General features: G+C 44.8%; 1 protein-coding gene across 8 annotated transcripts in view; it reads right to left on the reverse strand.

Moving 5' to 3' along the window:
• The window catches only part of CACNB4 (calcium voltage-gated channel auxiliary subunit beta 4), a 77,181-nt gene that overhangs the window by 12,729 nt on the left and 44,975 nt on the right, over window positions 1-19,477 (reverse strand). For all 8 annotated transcript variants that reach the window (XR_014884339.1, XR_014884336.1, XR_014884337.1 and 5 more), the window contains 10 exons: window positions 17,141-17,260; window positions 16,673-16,795; window positions 14,065-14,195; window positions 12,634-12,710; window positions 12,246-12,265; window positions 12,061-12,141; window positions 10,222-10,280; window positions 7,537-7,646; window positions 6,430-6,581; window positions 3,372-3,467 (listed from right to left, as the gene is read on the reverse strand). Coding sequence is in view for 4 of the 8 variants with exons in the window: in XM_085227957.1 (XP_085084083.1) it covers window positions 3,372-3,467; window positions 6,430-6,581; window positions 7,537-7,646; window positions 10,222-10,280; window positions 12,061-12,141; window positions 12,246-12,265; window positions 12,634-12,710; window positions 14,065-14,195; window positions 16,673-16,795; window positions 17,141-17,260 (969 nt within the window). In the remaining 4 variants the exon portion in view is untranslated. The remainder of the gene's footprint in view (window positions 1-3,371; window positions 3,468-6,429; window positions 6,582-7,536; window positions 7,647-10,221; window positions 10,281-12,060; window positions 12,142-12,245; window positions 12,266-12,633; window positions 12,711-14,064; window positions 14,196-16,672; window positions 16,796-17,140; window positions 17,261-19,477) is intronic.

Raw genomic sequence — 19,477 nt, forward strand, 5'->3', positions numbered from 1 at the left:
CATACGGAGGAATTCAATGACAGCTTTGCTCCATTCCATGTCAGACTCCATTTGGTGACAGTGCCCCCCTGCTGCCACCTGTCACACAGCCACAGCACTTGATGGGATGATGGCGGGAAGGTTCTGCCTCTGCTGCCGTACCACCAACATAACGAAATAGAAGGCATTACTTTTGGAGCAACTCTCCTAAAATATATAATATCGTTAATGTATAGAAGGTAGAAAAAACTTATTTTTTAATGTTTTTTTATTAAAGCATATTAAAAAGAATGCAGCAAAACCGTATCAGCAGTGGGATACGTGACCGCGTTCTGGTGAAAGCAGTGTGCCACACTGTAAACAGTCTAAGTGCACTACCTCAAGTACAGAGAAACCAGAATGGGATGCCTATGACCAGCACACCTAAAGCCATACAATTAGTACAGTTCACATTTCTCTGAGCCACGTTTCTGCTTAACGGAGCCAAGCAGCGGCAGCCATGGTCAGAGTGAAAGATTAGCAAGGAATTAATAATGAAAGCAGTTCCTGAACTTAAGAAAGAAAGCTATTTTTATAATGTCTAGACAATACAGCACCACCTGATTGCTTAAGACTGACTTGCAGCACATGAAACAGACTGTGGCTTTTATGGCTCACAAGTATCTTCACTTCAAACAAACGCTGCTCTTGCAGGAATCCAGCCTGTAAACAGACAGAGCAGGGCCTGGTGCAGCAGACAGACAGCAACGTCTTCGGTCTCAGCAGTGTACTTAATTAAATCATGGATCAACTTGGCCCTTTAATTTAAACTCAACCAAACCTAGTTGCTCACGAGCACAAACCAACACTTACTGCCAGCACTGCACACTGCTTAGGAAAGCCCTGCTGGCTTCAGCACAGCCGGTGGGCAATACAATAACCCAAGTGAGATTCCATAGCAGTATCACTGCCGGAAGATTTTTCCAGACAATTCAAATACTGCTTAAAATTAAAAAAAAAACAAACCAAAACAAAAAAACACTACTTAATTAAGGAAGACACTCATCCTAAATTACACAAAAGATTTCAGACCCTATTTTTTTCTTCCCAATTGCCAGCTGGGGCCATGGGATCACCCATAAGAGCAGCAGGCACGGTGCAGGCAACTCTGAAAATTGGAAACACTTCTCTTATTCAGGCAGGGTCTTCCTTTGTTGTCTCGGGCAACAACAGAATTGCAGCACCCAGGATTAAGGCAGCGTTTACTGGATCCTGAGATGCACAACCCAAGTGCTGTGATGCAATAAACGAGCTACAGCTCACACAACATGGTGCACAACGTGCACTCCAATAACACAGCCACTGCTTCATTTCAGCGGCTGTGCACAAAGCTGAGTGGAATAAGAGGAAGTGACTGAATGAAAGAGCAGTTCAGGCTGTGGAACATACACAAGCTTCTCTGTGCAGGTGGAAGAATAAATGCACCTTTCAAGATGTGAAGAATGAAAAATGAGGTGCTGTGTGCAAGCTTGCAGGGACGGCTCAGTGTCAGCAGCACCAGCTGCAGGTGCAACTCCATTCACTTGGCTCATACCCACTGAGACTGAGGAAGGCAGATACTTCCACAGAACTTGTTTTGTACTACCAATACTGTTTAAGTTGATTGGACCTGTGTGGCTCCCAGGAGTTCCCTGTTGTTCTTTTCAGACATAAAAATTCAGTGTAAACTGTGTGTGAGAAACACAATATTGCTGACTTCTGCAGAACTGGATGTAGCTCCAACATCTTTCAGTGCTGCTCCAAGAGGAAGACAAGGATGAGGCAGCAAACAACCTACAGTTACTGTAGCCAGAAGCTTGGAGAGTGACACTGTGCTTGGCTGAGGACAGAAGCAAATCTCAATAATATGAAGGGCTCCTGCATTAGATGCCTTGCCCCATCCCTGCAGGCATTCAAGGCCAGGCTGGATGTGGCTCTGGGCAGCCTGGGCTGCTGGTTGGTGACCCTGTACATAGCAGGGGGTTGGAACTGGATGAGCATTGCGCTCCTTTTCAACCCTGGCCATTCTGTGATTCTATGATATCCCATTTAGGAAACCCTGGACAAAAGCCTGGGGGGATATGCAGAACACACACAAGGAGTCGGATGCTTCAAAGCTGCATTCGACTTGCTGGATGGCTCTGCAGCACAAGCAGTTGCATATATCTGTGCAGTCACCATCTTCCATTTCTGACAGTGGACACTGGCAAGGAGGAAGGCTTCTAAATGCAGAGCTGACAGGCTCAGAGTGTGCAGTCTGGGCACAGTGAGCACTGCAAACAGCACAATTGGCTGCAGAAATCAAGATATGCCCCACAAATATCACCAGTACTTTTCTACAATATTTGAATTTCTGTTCTGTATCAGGTGAAGGAGGAATCTGAATCAGATCTGTCTCATCCTGGACATGTTCTTAATCCATTCACTTTTCAGACAAAGACAAGTTTCGGACAAGCCTATCACCTTTTTCCTTGCTTTCTAACACCTCCATGTAGATCCAGCCTGAACATACATCAAAACATTGTGCAAAACTCCCAATATTAAGTGTTCTGACAGACCTGTCTAAACTGTTCCTCCATTTCCATATTTTCATCTGGTTGGTGCTACTGAGCAAACCTAACTGGAGCTCCCTTGCAGTTTCAATAGGAAATGGTGCTTTTCAGAAAGCAAGCCCTCATCTAAGCATGTCTGTACTTAACAGCTGTCTCCGTCACAGGAACCAACAGTTTTCACAAATACAGGCAAGTCTGAGCTGCCCTGTCCAAACTCCTGTACAGTTTGTCTGCACAGCACTGCCTGCCTAATCCAGTATCTCAGACCTGAGCTCCTTTAGAAGCACACCGACTGAGGTGAGTATCAGCACCTGTGATACGACGGCCCTGAGCAGTGACCAGGCTTCCAGATAAAGCACCTGGAAGGGTTCCCAGGTGCTGCAGTGCCAGGACGCTCAGGGATGGCGTGTGTGCAGCCACGAGTGCCCCATGCTGTGCAGGAACTCATTGCATGGCTGAAGGAAAGACCCCTGCAGCCTCCTCCCAAACACGACTCTGAGACTTTGGCCCTTGAGACAGCACTGCTCCACATGTGATGTAATTTGCTCGTGTGCTGCTGGAAGACCAGTTTTACCATACACGTCATTTCTGACCCGTCATCTGGCCAAAGAGCAAAACAAACCCGGCTTTGGAGACAGTCAGGAAGAAAGTACCACACCTTTTTCTTCCTCAGCAACAAAAGCTGAGCTAGGGTTGCAGTGGTAGGGCTGTCCACAAAGGGAAGTGATAACATTTGAACTTTGCTATAATAAAGGACCGAGACAGCAGAAATCTTTCAGACTCCACACATCACAAGCTCTTTAGCCTTTCTTCTGTACTTACTGGTGGGCATTGTGCAAGTTTATCAGCTGCCACCAACTGAACATTCAAGTGTTTACTTTGTGACTTTCCTCTAGATTTAATCAGTCGCTGCAAAACCTGATAGAGGAAAAGAGGAAAAGGTGAGTTTAAGAATCACTTACGTCCATAAAGCTCAGAGACTGACATTGCACTGGAGAATTACCAATTTCAGAAGCTCTATTACATTTAACAAAACGGACAAAATATTCTCCCTGAATAGAAACATAAACCTTGCTGAGAGCCTCCCTGAGAGCTGGGTGTTTCCTTCTGCACCACATTCGATCCCTAGCAAATATTTCAGTAGCAATGGAAACAGCAATTTTGCTGTATTTACTTTAAGTGACAGGCTATTTACAACCAATGCAATCTTCTAGAAGAGCACAAAATGTAAATACACACACAGAGAATGACAGAGGACTGACTGCAGCACAGCAGTAGGAGCACGTTATGCTGTGTAGCAATAATGCTGTGGCTGCATCTGTTCCAAGGAATGTTCTGGGTACAGGAGGAATGTTACACACACAGTTCATAAATTCCTGTTTGTTTCTTCCACTATTACAATTTCAGGGTCAGAACAGTTAGAGAATTTAAAGGATTTCCCTGTAAAGTCTCAAAGAAAATTAAAGAATCACAGAACAGAGTATTGTTGAAGCTGGAAGGACCTCTAGAGGTCTCTGTGCCAAACCCTCGCTGGATCACAGTGCTCAGCTCCTTGTCCAGCTGAGTTCTGTGGTAACCCCTGTGGGTCAGGACAGAGCTTGTGCTCACACAGCCCAGCACACAGCCATGCCTCTGCTGCATGGGCACACTGCTCCCTCGTGCCCACGCTGCCTCCAGGAGCCCACGTCCCTGCCTGCACAACTGCCCCAACTGAGCAGGGGCTCACACCAGCCCAGGGGCAGAACCTGGCATTTCCCTCTGAAGAACTTCAGGACGTTGGTGAAAGCCTGCCAATGGCGCCCTAAATGTCAGCCCTACCCTCTGGCACATTAACCTGCCCCAGACTTTGGCATTTCCCACAAATGTGTACTCAAAGTGCACCGCACTCATCAGCCAGGTCGTTAACGAAGACCCTGAGCTGTGCTGCCCCATTATGGACCCCCAGGTGACCCCTGATAACCAGGAACGGTTGGACTTTGCACCCTGCACCCAGAATTCTGCTCAGTCTTAAACCCTTTTGATAATTCATATTCACCCACTGTGTATCTCAGCAATTTGCCTACAGGAGACTGCATCAAAGCCTTGCTGTAAAGGCCAGCAACACCCACTGCTCCTTCTCTGTCCCATGACAACAGGCAGCCAGGTCGGTCAGGTGTCATTTCCTGCTGGGCCCAATCTAAGCAGCATGCTGCAATTCATGTAATATTCACTGTGGAGAGTTTGTTTATTCTTAGGCAACAAGGATCTCCCTCTGCTTCCTACTTACCTGGAAAGACAGGGGAAAACCTGAGACAGATTTTTCTGTATACAAGCTTCCCAAATAGTCATTATTATCAGAAAAAAATAAAATGAAAGTTACTTCAGTGGTCAAAAAAAGGCACGTTCAAAAGGAATACATGAAATACAAGGTGAAGGCAGATGTTTTCTTCCTATATACCTACACTTACATGAAGATTTGTTTTCTTTCCTCCCTTCCCCAGCCTTAGCCATCAGTCCCTGTGGGATGTGACCCTCCTCCAGACGTGCCAGCAGTGCTACTCATCTGTACTGAGCTCAACAAGCCCAGCTGGGAATGAGCAAATTCCAGTTACCCAGGCTCAGTACAGGTTGGGAATATCACGTAGAGATGTGAAGAGCTGGCTGCAGAGAGCCAGTAGCAAGGGTACAGAGAGAACAGTTCAAAAAGGGTTTTCTATACCAGCAAAGTCATTTTCTAATAATATGAACTCTGCAGGAGTTCTATCAAACTCACTACACATGGCAGATATCTCTGAAACTTCTCAGCCCTAATGGAATTCCTCTGGATAGTAACCAAATTGACTTCAGTCAATACAAACTGAGCTTTAAAAGCACTTTAAAATGCATCTTCTTTTACAGCGTGGGCATACAGACAGGGGCAGGGTATATCCACTCATCACAGTGCAATGCCCTGTCTATATACCCAAGCCCAAACACAAGCCATTTATCCACTCCCTTGCATCTTAAGCCTTCTTTGGCTTCTGCTGCCCAGCCAGCTTGCTGAGCAGTGTCACAGTGCTGCTACAGGGAGTAATGAAGCTGTGAGGAGCTCGGCTGAGGGACAGCTGCAAAAACCAAAGCCTGAAGGGAACAGTGCTGTGACCCAGAGCATCACCATGAGGGTATCCTCTCCCCCAGTCCTCACTCCAGCTCCAACAAGCTGGGAAGCACTGCTGCCTTAGCGGGCTCTGCTTCAGAAGGGTAACTTAGGTCAAGTGAAATGCTGTGCTAATGAAATTAGGCTGCTCTAATGCTGCATTCAGTTTGCGCTGATTCCTATCCTGTGTAGCAAGGATAACTGTCTTAGAAAACACAAATGATTGAATTATTTTTTATGTCTTCTGAGACATAACTCTATTTTCTCCCATAAAGAACTTACAAGTCATCCTGAAAACTTTCATCACTGTGGGCAGCAGCACATGGTGCCAAGGACTGAACCCACCCTTCTGTTTAAATGGCCTCTCCACACAAGAGGATAAAATGGGGACAATCAACACCTGCTTCAGGGGAAAACGGTGACTGTAAAATGCTGATTGGCATCTTCATGAACAACATGCCAAATGCAGGATTAGCTGCAACGTAAGTGGCAGCTTTAAAGAAATAGAGCTACGTGACCAACTCTATCCTCTCCAGGGAGAGAATGGGAGGAAAGAAGTGAACAATACATGACAGACATTAGTCATCTTCTGACACACTTCTACTGCATTAAGTGGTGGTGACAGAGCTCCAGAAGGATCTTTCAACCTCAAGCTCTGTACTGCTGTGATTGTTGGAAGAGTAAAACATTCTATTCTGCATGCACGAATGCCATGCAGATATTTAAAAACTCAAATGCAAATAATTTGAGGGTGAGATACATTACCTTTGGAGAAGACACTTTAACATGGACAATAATTGGTGCTAGAGATGTCTTGATAAGTTGTGCGGGGTGATTGATAGTGTCTGCATCCAGGACAACCAGCTGCAAGGACCGGGCCAGCTCAAAGATTCTTTCAATCTCACTCTGCACTTCAGCTAGAAGAGGAAAATAAAGCAATTGAAAGCCATTCAACCCCAGTGCTACTTACACAAAAATCCTAGAATGGCCTGGGTTGAAAAGGACCACAACGATCATCCAGTTTCAACCTCCCTGCTACGTGCAGGGTCACCAACCACCAGACCAGGCTGCCCAGAGCCACGTGGAAAATACCATCACCCATTCAGTTTCACAAACTCTATACATTCTGAGATGAATTCCATACGTGAATTCACGTAATTTTCACACAATAATCTATTACTCAAGGATTTTTTAAATTAATGTTACCTTTGAGGCAATTCTATTGTCTGAAAACACTGCACACTACAATTAAACGTATCTTTCTATTAACTCAAAGTAAGTTCAGACATATTTTTCAGATCTGCAAAATATCTCAGGAGTCATAAGATGTTTATTTTTGACAGTAATATATTTATACTTTTTAGGACTTTTTTTGTTTGCAAATTATAGCTCTGACTTAAACAAGAATCTGTACAAAAAGCAGAACTGTGACCATACAATCCCAAAAGCACAAAGATCTGTTTATGATAAATCCTGCCAGGGTATTATTTAAAAAGACACCGATGGCAACGTTCACACCAAAGCGCTTTTGTCTGAACTAAAAGGAAGGAACACGTCAGAACTAGAAGGAAGATGATGAATCTGACCTTTCTCAACCATTCCCATGCATGTGAGTAAGTTTAAATTGATAAAGTCAGCAGAGGCTGAATAGTTACAGTAGCTGTGATCCTGCTTGCTCCAGCCCAGGCGTTGCTCCACAGGATGCTAACTCAACTGACTGTGAGTTAGCACTGTGCCACTCCTCTGTCAGGCAAATTCCATCACTCATCAGAGGACGTGAAATACAGAATTACACACTAAAATGCAGTAGATGCATTCAGAACTGGTGAGAGTGCAGCCACGATCAGAGTTACAGCTGTGTCCACGTCTTACCTAAACTGGATCGTGTATTTGACCGCTCAATTATTGCCCTCTTGCTTGGGTTATTCAGAACAGACCTCTTAGCAAGAGAAATGTCAGCTGTCACTCGGGTTATTGATATCCTATGGGCAAGAACACAGCACAAAACAAATCCACAGTCGTTACTTTTTTCCTGTGCCACGCATGATTTACAGCCACATTTCATTCCAAAGTGCAAATCCAATAAAACACCACTCATAGCATTAGAGAACGGCTAAAGAGAAATGCTGAGTAACTGTACAATTATTTGCTACTGCAGACCCTTCACACAGCTCCTGCTTTTCTGCTTAATCAGCTCACGTCTCCCCATCCCACCACCCATGGATTTACACAATACCTGGCTACCACAAGCTAAAGCAAGTCTCAGGGCACAGAGCACAGCAGCACTCCTCCCAGGTGGCGTAACCAAAGCTGGCACTGCCAGCAGGCAGGGAAGGGCCTTATTTGACTCTGCCACTCACGTCTGAGTCACCAAATGGAGCTGCTGGCTCTGGGAGACCTCCAGCACACAGCTCCTTGTCCAGACAGGGCTGTGCGGTGTGCTCAGGGACTTGGCTCAAGGTCAGACAGGAGAAAAGTGAGGTGAGCCACAACCACTGTGCTGCTGAAAGCCTCCCCATGCCTTGTGTGCGGGCATTCAGGGTGCACAACAGGGCGCTGCTATTTACCTACATCTGAGAGTTTGCTCTTCGATCAGATTATAAAACAAAGAGCACACAATCGCCTCATGTAAGATCTGGTGAGAAGGACTGTGATGAGCTAAAGAGCCATGAGTAACAAGAAGAAAATAGGCTGGAAATGACCAGCAGCCACTGCACACAACGTAAGGCAGGAGAAGCAAGCAGCAGCTGAGGTTCCAAAGAATGAATTTTATTGATTTTTCTTAAGTGATTCAAATTTGAAGTCAATGGTATCAGGATGTATGTAGCACTGGACTTTTTCATAGCTGAAATGCCACGTGTCTGCCTAATTTAGTTGCCAGCGTGTCTCACAGCAGGAAGACTTCCCAGCACCACCTCACTCCAGGCAGCAGAGCAGTGAGAGCACAGCAGCACAAGGCAAGGTGCTGTTCCTTCTCCTCGGCAGCACAACATCTTCATCTCCCACACCAAGGCACTGCTGAGCCATGTGGGTCAGCCTCTGCCGAGCAGGCTCTCAAACATGGTTTAAAAAGACACTGCAGAGCAGTCGTGTCCTGGTGACTTATCGCATCCCGCTGCCGTGGTTTACCACCAAAAGCAATGACTGTCAGTTACCAGAGGCACACTGCAAACTGACAGGTGTGTGGCAGCAGCTGGAGGGAACAAACGCAGCAGTCCTGCATCTGCCCTGATGGTTTTGCTGCAGCTCAGCACAGGAGCTCTGGTGCACGTTTCCACGTCAGTCAAACAGCTCAGGAGTGGGAGAGTGTCCTGACAGCATGCAACAAACACAGCAAACAGAGCTGCGGGCTGCCACAGTCACTGCTTCAACTGTCAGACTTGGAATCGATCACTTTCCTTCGTGGAATGTGCTAAAACCACTTCAGCTGGGCTATTAAGAGCAGGGCACAAACATTTTGCACAAAGGCTGATTATTAAGCTGCCTGTGAGTTATTTCAGCATCACCACCTCTGTGCTGCACCCCAAAAGGTGCTTTGAACATAGATCCTAATCCACCTCTTCTAAACAACAGAAACTTCTTTTCATCACCTTAGTGCCAGCGTTTTAGGCTTTACAAACTCTCCTTGCTGTCACAAACGTGGTGCAGCTAAACCAGTGCAGCACAAGCACCTTGCTATGCAGGTCCAACATGCTGAACACACTATGGTGAAAGAAGGGTCAAATATCCCAATGGCAGAGCACAGATCTGCAACCATGGGTGAGCTCAGCGGTGACGAAGGGATGCCACAGACCAACCCTTTCCTCCTTACAAGGAAATGCACAAACTTGTTCCCCATCACAGCTCTTCAGGAAATACTCTTCTTGCTCCAGCTGAAGTTATAAAACACCTTTTTGTGTACCTCAGTGCTCAGCATTTCCCTCTTCAAGCTGTAATTATTTCTGATTACTAATAGTCAAGAATTCAATTCTTGTCAGTGCTGGCCTGAAGCATCATCACTACCTCCTGTTACATGGACTGTTTCTGCACATTTCAACATGGTACTTGCAGGGCTTGGGTGCAACTAGTTTTATTTGAAGAGCATCCTATTGGACAGAAGCCTGGAACTACACAGAAACAAACCAGGAGCTGAGCTCTGCCCAAAGGGTTATTCACAGCTTGGCACTGCTCCCCAACACTCCCAGCTGTACTGGCACTGCATGCTTCCCACTGCAACGCTGAATACCCAAGCCTGGAAATGCCACCTTCAAAGCTATCCTGGCACTTCCCCACGTGCTCCAGTCCCCTTTCATCTAGATTTCTCCTGCAGCCCTACTCTTATGAGACACTGTGGCAAAATGATTCACTTAAACAAAGAAATCCTACAACGGACATAGCAGATACAGACACATGCACACCTAGTGATGTATCAGCTGTGCTTCAACCCACAGTCAGCTGCACTTTGCTGCTGATTCTATAAATCAGTTTGGAACATGCATCGGTCTCCTTTCATTAAAAAATATCACCAAATCGTTAGTAACACGTGGAAAAAAAGCATGGAAAGGACAGCTTTCTCACCTCCCATCAAACCTGTGCTTCAGGAAGTCAAAGAGAGCTTTCTGCATCATGTCTGTCACCTTCGCAGAGGTGAGGAAGATTGAGCAGAGAGGAATGACAGGGAGAAAGAGAAGTCAAAAGTAAGAAGAGAGATAAGCAAAAGGTAAGGATACTGCCAACAATCAATACCTTTTGTAGGTAGCAATCATTTAATTAACATGCTCTTGGAAGCAGCTTTGTAACAAACACTTGCAGGTTTTCTGACTTACTCACAAAATGTAGCCCAAAGGACATCAGAGCTGTTGCTCTGCTCCTGCCTCCATCTGCTCTGAGGCATCGGAGCACACCTCATCACCTTCCAAAGCAATGCCATTCCCAGCAGGACTCAGCACATGTCAGAACCACGTGGGACTTTGGGTTGAACAAATCCTTTGCTTTTTCCCCACAGTAACGTAATTATTACTGGCCTAAGACTTCAGATACCAAGATCTGTTATGTTGGATGACTGCTGCAAGAGCAAAACTACTCTCTGAGAGGCCTACAAAGAGGAAAAAACATGTTTCCACTCCTGTAACAGGGAGAGCAACTGAGAGATGTTCAGCCCCAACAGACATCGTTTACTTTCCTGACTGTTCCTTTCAGTACAACTCTACTGACACTTAGATAGGAACTGCACCAAAGCCCCAGGTCTGTGGCAGTTTAATTCTCCCAGGTTACCTTCAAAGTGCTTCTCAGAGAATTTAGTCAGGAAAAATACCACTGAACTTTTCCATACAGGTTGCAAAGTAAGAGTGGTGCGTTTCTGTTGCGTAGAACAAAATTGGGATGAAAACACCCTAACTGCAGTACCATTTATACATCCTTATATGTTCAAGATGTCGGATTTAGTATTATTTTCTAACACAAAGAGAGGGAACATACGTCTACAGAGGTATGCACTCAACAGATGGCTCCTCTCCCCACCAAACTTCAGTACCCAGACAAATTAAGCTGTGGTGGAGCACCATCAAAACCAATGGGTGACATTTACTCCTATCACGAAACACCACCGTAAAATTAAAAGGCAGATGAAAATGAAGTACCTCATTCCTGCTTCACTGAATTACACTTCTATCATTCTTACTAAAAAAACTGATGTAAGAACATCACATTATGCTAACATTACCCTGCTGCAACCTTCTGAAAAGAGCCATTCCAATGTTTAATAATATCCCATAAAGTACTAACAGCATTAATTAAGCTAAATGAAGCGTATCCTTGATTTTATGTTCATGTTAATTTAGATCTTAATTTGGCAAAGCACTTAACAGATGGATAAGTTCACCGACAGGCCCTGCTAAAAGCCTCTGGTCGCTCAGCATGTGCTAAATGCTCTTTTGAATCTGCAGCAACCTTGACAAACGGGTCTCCTGTTTTTCTGCACCTGTTATCACACCCACCTCCATGTTGCAGAGAGGCAAATAATTTGGAAGGGCTAAAGGTTTCCTTATATTTCAATACTGCAATGTACTTGAGAAAACAAAAACGAAGAAAACACACTGAAATGACATTCACTGGTCCCCATGTTCAGTTTCAGGTGCTGCAGAACAGATATGGACGTGCTACCACAGCCCAGCTATTTTGCTTGCCAGCACTGAGCTTTGTGGGAAGATGTGTTTCACAAGCGAAAACATGAGAATTACCTTACAGGGGAAATTTCTTCTAAATTTGGATTAATTCAGCTCAAAGCATGTGCTAGTTTGACTAAAATTGTGTATGTGTACAGATGTCTGGTTGGCTGATCAGGCCAACACACCAAATGCATCAAAGGAAACCATGGGCAAGAAAATGGGAACTGACTGCAAGCACTGAGATACATACCTCATAGCCTTTCAGCGATGGCCCCACTAAGACAACGGGCCTCATAGATGGCACCACATCGTATGGGGGAATGTGTTCTGTCTGGAAGAGGAAAGCATTCCTTCAGATCATTAATCAAACTGAGAAGTCTGGGAATTACGCATTCAAAATAAGGAATGTAGAACGAAAGCAGAAGGGGTACTTACCACTTTTTGTTTCTGTTTTGCTAAAAGACCAAACAAGAACTTGGTTAAACACACACTGTGCACAACAACCGTAACGCTTGCAAGCAAAACCCCACTCTCAGTGCTCCTTTCCTTTCACTCCACACTTCTTGCTTTCTATCAGCTCTACTTAAATTGGTCACTCGTTCTGTTCTGGGCAGAGTTGCCCTTTTTCCTGAGGCTTTTTTCTCCCAGTCCCTTAGCAACTATTGCATGTCTGGAAATAGATGCCTTTCTCCACCTCTGCACATGTACTTTCAGCAGAACATCTTAATAATGCAAAGGGGGAAAACCCGCACTTTTCAGACATGACTTTTAAAATAGAAGTGACAGAAATAGCAAGAGTTGCCTTAAATAAAATTCTCCTTACCTGTGGAAGTAGGAGTGGCTCGAAACGTGCCAGAAACCATTTCTCCAAGACTTGAAGAAGAATTTCCACTTGATTTCCTGTATCAGAAAGAGTATTTAGTATTCTTAGCCACATGCAGACTGACCAGCAAGGGGATGCTAGGCCAAAGCAGTGTTCTGCCCTCACTTTCCTGCCAGCTCTCTCTGAAGCAGGAACTGTTTAATGGCAAAACCATTCCATGCATTCCCTGGACACTGCTGTAATACTGGGATATTGTAAATAGCAGCAGTTCCCATCATTCAAGGATGTAGAAACCTCTTTAGGTTTGGTCTGTATTAATACTTCTGGGTCTGTTTGCTAAGTAAAATCTTAATATTGTCCTATTTTACAATATTTCTCCTGTTTCAGACTGGGTTTTATTCCCAGTATTCTCTGCAGGTGAGATTAGATTGTTGCAGTGGAGTCATGCAGAGAACTCTTCAGCTACTATGTTATATATGAATCATTATCCTGAGCAGCTCCTGCATCTGATATCCTCCTTCCATGCACTGAGATACACTGGTTTCTGTAAACATCTTTCCTCTTTCAGAAACTGTATAATCAATTTGAAATAAAGCTCAGTTCATGCTGCTCAATCACTCCAAAATCACCTCCTTAGACAGCTTACACTTGAGATGATTCCCAACCTTGATTAACTGTGTTAATTCCCTGACAGTGCTACACAGGTGAAATCATGCTTCCCTTTCTGCTCGCTATCAGACCTAGAATCATTCAGCTCACCTTTCTTTTCCCTCCTCCATTACAGTTTTTTGTTCTTCTTATCTACATGAACATTCACGTTTCAATTTCAATTAGTGGGAATAATGTGCTAGTAGCAAAATAATTCCCCTCTCCCAAGAGAAGAGTTAGCCATTTCAATATCCAAACTGAGACGAGGAGCCATCAGTTTTACTCCCCAGTCCTGCACACAAGCCTGTATTCTCCCAGGCCTTGCTATCTCCAGATGCAGCAGTGTGGAGAGGTAGAAGGGCCAGGCTGGAAGATGAAGAGGAAGTTGAATGGCAAAACTCATCTCTATGACATCTGAAAAGTCTGGTTTGGGCAAAAATGGAGAGGGGGAAAAAAAAAAATTCCACAACCTTGCCAATATGAGAGAGCACCGAAGGTTTGACTCAGAGCCCATGGGACACAACTCTCTCTCCCTTCAGAAACTTCTAGTGTTACCGCTCATAATGTATAACTTCTCTTTTCTAAAGCCAAGACACATTTTTTCCTTCTCACAGCCAACATCTAATATGCCTACCCTCTACAAGCACATCTTTTCGCTTGGAATCCCAAATCAAACACTCATTCATACATACTGCAATAAAAAAGAATCAAGTGACCTTTGAAAGATATTGTCCAGTGTCAGAAGAGATTTTAAATTATTTTAAAAGGTTACAGCATCCTTACCCTCCATGGAAACGTCCTCTCTTCTGCTCCTGCTGGATGCGAATATTCTCCAGTCTAAGCGGGCTCGGAATGAAACCAATTTCACAGCCCTCCTTCACCAGCCTCCCTATCCACCAGTCATTATTGTATTTCTGGAACACAGAAAGGTTTCTGGCCTTGCTTCATATCCAGAACTCCCTATTATCTTATCTGCAATCCTTAACTCCATACCAGCTGACAAAACAGGACTCAACTGAAGTCTGAACAGTGGACAGTCTGAGTAAATTTTAGTGAAGGTAACTGTCTTCTAACTGCTCCAAAACATCCTGCTGTGACTTCTCCTCTGATATCACAACTTTGGGGCTGAGGGTGAAGGTGATGCAAGGAGCATGAGCTGTTTCTGATGAACAGGCTTAAATCAGGCTGGAAGGGGCTCTGGACAACCTGGACCAGTGGGAGGCATCCCTGCCCATGGCAGGGGGATGGAACTGGATGGGCTTTAAGGCCCCTTCTAACCCAAACCATTCTGTGATGGCACGACTCTCAAATCAGAGCCCTCTGAGGATTAACTATTTGATTTTGGTTCTAAATGTGTGGCTTGAACATGGGAACTTTTCTTCTACTAGCAGGACATAGAGTTCTGAATGACACCTCTAGACAAGAGATCAGAATCAGGGTTATGCTGAGAATAACTGAACAGTACAACTGATAACAATGCAGTTAGGGAAGCAGGGCTATTTGCATTAGGTCATTACCTCCTATAAGCTATTCTCTGCATTCAGCATGTGGGAGGACTACAACTCATTCCTACTGGTTGCCATGCCCATAATTTCTTCCATGTTGTCAGTAACTGTTGCACTTCTCTGAAGTAAGCACGTAAGGTATAGTCTTGTAGGAGACATACAGGACACACTCTCAATATAGCAACTCATCAGTTACTGCTGATGTTTCATCTCATCAGCAGGGCGACCTGACATCTACCTAGTTTGGTGTTATTCTAAAATCTGGATCTAATCTAAATCATGGTTATTCCTATCCAGGGAAACCCATCAGATCACTGGAAAATGAATTCTGCAAAGCCTTTTTCCATGAGCCATTCCCCAAATCGTACTGAGTTACAGCTTCAGCCAGGCTGAAGGCTTCAGGGTTAACAAAGAAATGCTGGTCCCTTAGCAGAGCAGGTGAACACCTGTAAGCCAGATGGTTTATGTGTGGAGGGAGTGTGATCCTGGCCATTTGGATCTGAGAGGAATGCTCACAGAAAGCCGTAACACGGACTTGTGACACTCCTCATGAAAAATGTACAGGGCAGAGCAGAAGCTTAGCACATTCAAGGCTGGACAATGAATGCAGCCACATGCTGGGAAACCAAGAGCAAATACTGTGCTAATGCTGATGCACAGAGCTACCTGAACTCTGCAACGTGCAAACCAGAAACGCCAGGTATGGCACACTCCTGGTGTGAAAGGGAACATGTCAGGGAAGGCAGCTGAGAAGTGATCTCTGCTGTAACGAGTGCAGCTGTTTGCAGCCAGCTCTGCTCTGAGTGCAGCAAAGGACATTTTCCTGATGGGGAGAAGGTTTCAAGGTGGGTTCAGGAAGGAAAGCTCAAATGTGGTGCCAGGCAGAAAGAAGCACATTCCACACAGAATGCAGCACAGGGGAAAAGCAACTCTACACAGAGAGAGGCAGTCAGACTTCACAGTGCTCTACTTCCTCAACACGGGCTTAAAGACTATTCCACATCAATATATTTAAAAAAAAAACAAACACAAACACCCCAAACAATACAGTGAAACCAACTAAAGATAAAATAACGTTTGTTAAAAAAAAATCAAACTTCCATCTGTTTCCAGCAAACTTAGAAAAGGGAACATGCAAATCAACTGCCTCTCCTGTGCCCAGGGACAAAGAACTTCAAGCACAACTCCCCCATTCTACCACCAATCTCTGTCTCCAGAGATGAAGCAGCAGGTGTTTCCCTCCCAAATATGCTCAGACTCAGGGAGATGAGAGCTTTGAAGCAATGATGGGCTAACGTTCAAAGAAAGGGAAAAATTAGTACTGAACACCCAAAAATAAACACACAGAATGCAGAGATAAAAAAAAAAAAAACATATTTGCAAGCTGCAAGTCTAAGAACAAATCTACAAAACAACAGAAGTTTATGCAAATTTGAAGGGCTCACTTCAGATAACTAATTGCAGAAAATATGCTCAACATGCAATAAAAGTATTTTCCTCTACAAAAGCCATATTCAGGGCTTGTTTATTCCCATTCCTTTTTCCTTACTTCAACATATTTTTGTCTTGCAGCCTCGTCAGCATTTTCTTTTATTCTTCTATCATTCTGCCTTGTTCCCCTACAAGTCTTCCACAAAGACCAGGTGTAAAGTGCTGCTACTTAACACCCTGACCAACAGAACCCCTTTGTGTTACATCAGATCCATCACAAACTTGATTTCAACTGTAGAAAGAATGAAGTGCCATCACAGCACCACTAATCGCATGTGTGTGCTGCACTCTCCTGTTCCTGCTCGGTTCTCAGTTTTCTCCAGTTCAGTTCAGACATGACTGCTCCAACTGCAGCCCCTGGCTTCTTAAAGGGAATAACTGCTGCACGTTTTTACCTCTTTAATGTGTAGGAAGTCCTTCGCATCAAAAGAGATGGCAGTGCTTGGGACAGGGACATCTTCATCCAGTGCTCCACAGTAACTCACATTGGTCTTGACAGCAAATGCTACTGGTTTGGACTGCAAACAGAAACAGACATCGTGAACAGTAGAAACTTTTCTCAATCAGGAATTTTCTGTATCAAATTGCCAAAAATTTAGTGGAGGATATTTGTCAAATACATCAAAATTCAGACCTAATTTCACACAAGCCAAGAGAGTCCAATTCCCTAAAGAAGATCTCCATTTATACAAGAATATTTACACTATATTCCCCCCAGTTTCGGTTGCAGGAAATTTCACTTGATTGTCAACATACATTTGAAAAGATGCCATCACCATTATAAATCAACGGCATGAATCTTAGCACCAGGCAAATGATAAATGCCCCATAACCAGTTGCTATTACAGTTTAAGAGAAAGCACCTTTGCCCTTTCAAGCTGTATCGCTGCTTGCTGCTCTCTCTCCTGGCGGATTGCTTCCCTATCCTCTTCCAAAGACACATCAGAGTCTGAGGGTCTGCTTGTGTACGAATCTGCTGAGCCCTGAAAGGAAAACGAAAACCACATTGCTATGAACAAACCTGAGAAACAGAACCCCCAGCCCAAGTCAGATACAGAAAGTGCTTTTAAAACACGTTTCCTAATTCTACCTCGTGGGTTTATTTATTACATATTGCTTCTAGCACAAGGCTCTGCAGAACTTAGCAGAGAAATATATAGCTTTACTTTAGCCAAAGATAAAAAAAAAAAAAAGAAAAAAAGAAAAATCCCTCTCCACTTCCAAAGAATGCCTCTGCTTCCTCACTGACACAGTCACACACAGTCACATCCAGCTCGGTTGCAGCGCTGTACAAACACCTTCACAGATTTCAAATCCTGTTTGACAACCTCAGACGGAGGACTGGCAGGGGTTAGGTCACATCAGGCACAATTAAGGTATCACAGGGCTTGGTTAGAGCCAGCCCTCCCTGCAAATGCAGCATCATTGTGCAGCACTTCCCTCCCTGCTGCGCACTGCCACTCACACACAGCACCGTTCTTTTCTTCAAGAGCAGAAAAGTGGCAAAATCACACTATTCAAAGCTACTCCAACAGGGCAACACAAAGGCTGTGCAATGCTATGAAGGAAAACCAGCACAATGAAGCAGAATGTGACAGTGTGTTGGGAGGAATAAGGCATGACCTGCAGTGAGGGCTCCTTCCACACAGCAACCTGAGCATGGCGTGCCACGTGCTTCAGTGTGTGTAGAGCCAAAGGCAGCCTTTCCACCCTGAGATCTGCTGTGATTCTATGAACAAATCATTCCCAAGTCATCACATTTCTAGCAACAGACTGAAAATACACATTTTTCTCTCTACAAAGCTCTGACATTTTTCTCTCTACCTTTGTTCCGAAGAACCATGGCAGCATTATGTCTTTCAAATGGTTGCTTTTGATTTGTTTCCTTAAATTGCTTTATATCCTGCAGCACAGAGACATGCTTTCTATGTAGCTTATCATAACAGTCAGTCCCCTTATCATCCATATAAACAGAATCTCAGATCACAGAACGGCCCAGGTTGGTAGGGACCTCAAAGATCATGAATCTCCAACCCCGTCCACCACAGGCAGGGCCACCAACCTCCACATTTATACTAGACCAGGCACATACTCTTCAATATAGATGGGAGCCCCTATCAGTTAGCAATGACCGATTGCCAGCACATGCTCTCAGTGCAGCCCTACAGCCCAGCCAGGGGCACTGCTGCCTTCCCCCACCAAAGGGGAAGGCTGCCAGCAGGAGACTGCATCTATATGGCCAAATATGCCAGGCCTAAAATGACAGCCCGCTCTCCGTACATTGTTCAAAGTAATTAGAGCAAAAGGAAAGCAGGGCTGGAGTTGCAGGGCCAGGCACAGCACTGCACGAGAGCAGCGAACGCTCACTGCTGAAGGCGCCAAGGATGCAAAATGCCTGCTAGTGCTCACCACTGCCTTTCTTACTATACAGGCAACAAAGCTTCAGCAGCAGCTAAAAGGGAGAAGGGAAAGTAATCGCAGCCTTTGAATAATAAATCAGGAAGTGTAATAATACATACAGATGAGAAACAGCAGTCAGAGGGCTGCTTTCCAAAACACCTCTGAGCGCTGCCCAGCTCCGCAAGAGGAGCACAGGTCTGTGCGGAGTCCACCAGGGACTTCCTGGGAAGGGATGCCTACGCCGGATACACATTTTCCCATGCTGGCTTTGAGAGGTTTCTGGCTGAGCACTGACCTATTTCAAGCTGTCAGAACAAAGTAGCCTTTGCCAAAGTAGCTGCTGCTACTTGAGACTATATGGAAAAAAGCAACGCATCTTGAATCTGAGTTTTGTTTTCTGGTGCAGGTACAGCACCAACAGCAGCAAGGTGGGCTGACAGCCCACATCTGTAGAAACTGCAACAGATGTGATGGTACCAAAGCCTCAGATGCCTTCATGCCCTTGGGAAAGTGTGACTGCCTGACCTATGCACTGAAAACCAAACTGCTCCAGCTGTCTACAGCAGAGTGAAAGAACGGAGGGGAGAAGGTACTTCCATTTCTCTGTACACTGAAACTTTAATCTAAAAGATCCCCTTGGTTTCTTTATTCCTCTGTTGCTTACAGCGGCAAGCTGCTTATTTGGGCATACAGCATGCATCCACGACTCCACATTCATCCACAAGACTGGAGGGCCAATTATCACAGCCACGTAACCTCGGCTCCATGATCCCCCAAGAGAGAGAGAGAGCAACCTTGGG

This window comes from Meleagris gallopavo, chromosome 7, assembly GCF_905368555.1.
Source record: "Meleagris gallopavo chromosome 7, MGAL_WU_HG_1.1, whole genome shotgun sequence".
Taxonomy (NCBI): Eukaryota; Metazoa; Chordata; class Aves; order Galliformes; family Phasianidae; genus Meleagris; species Meleagris gallopavo.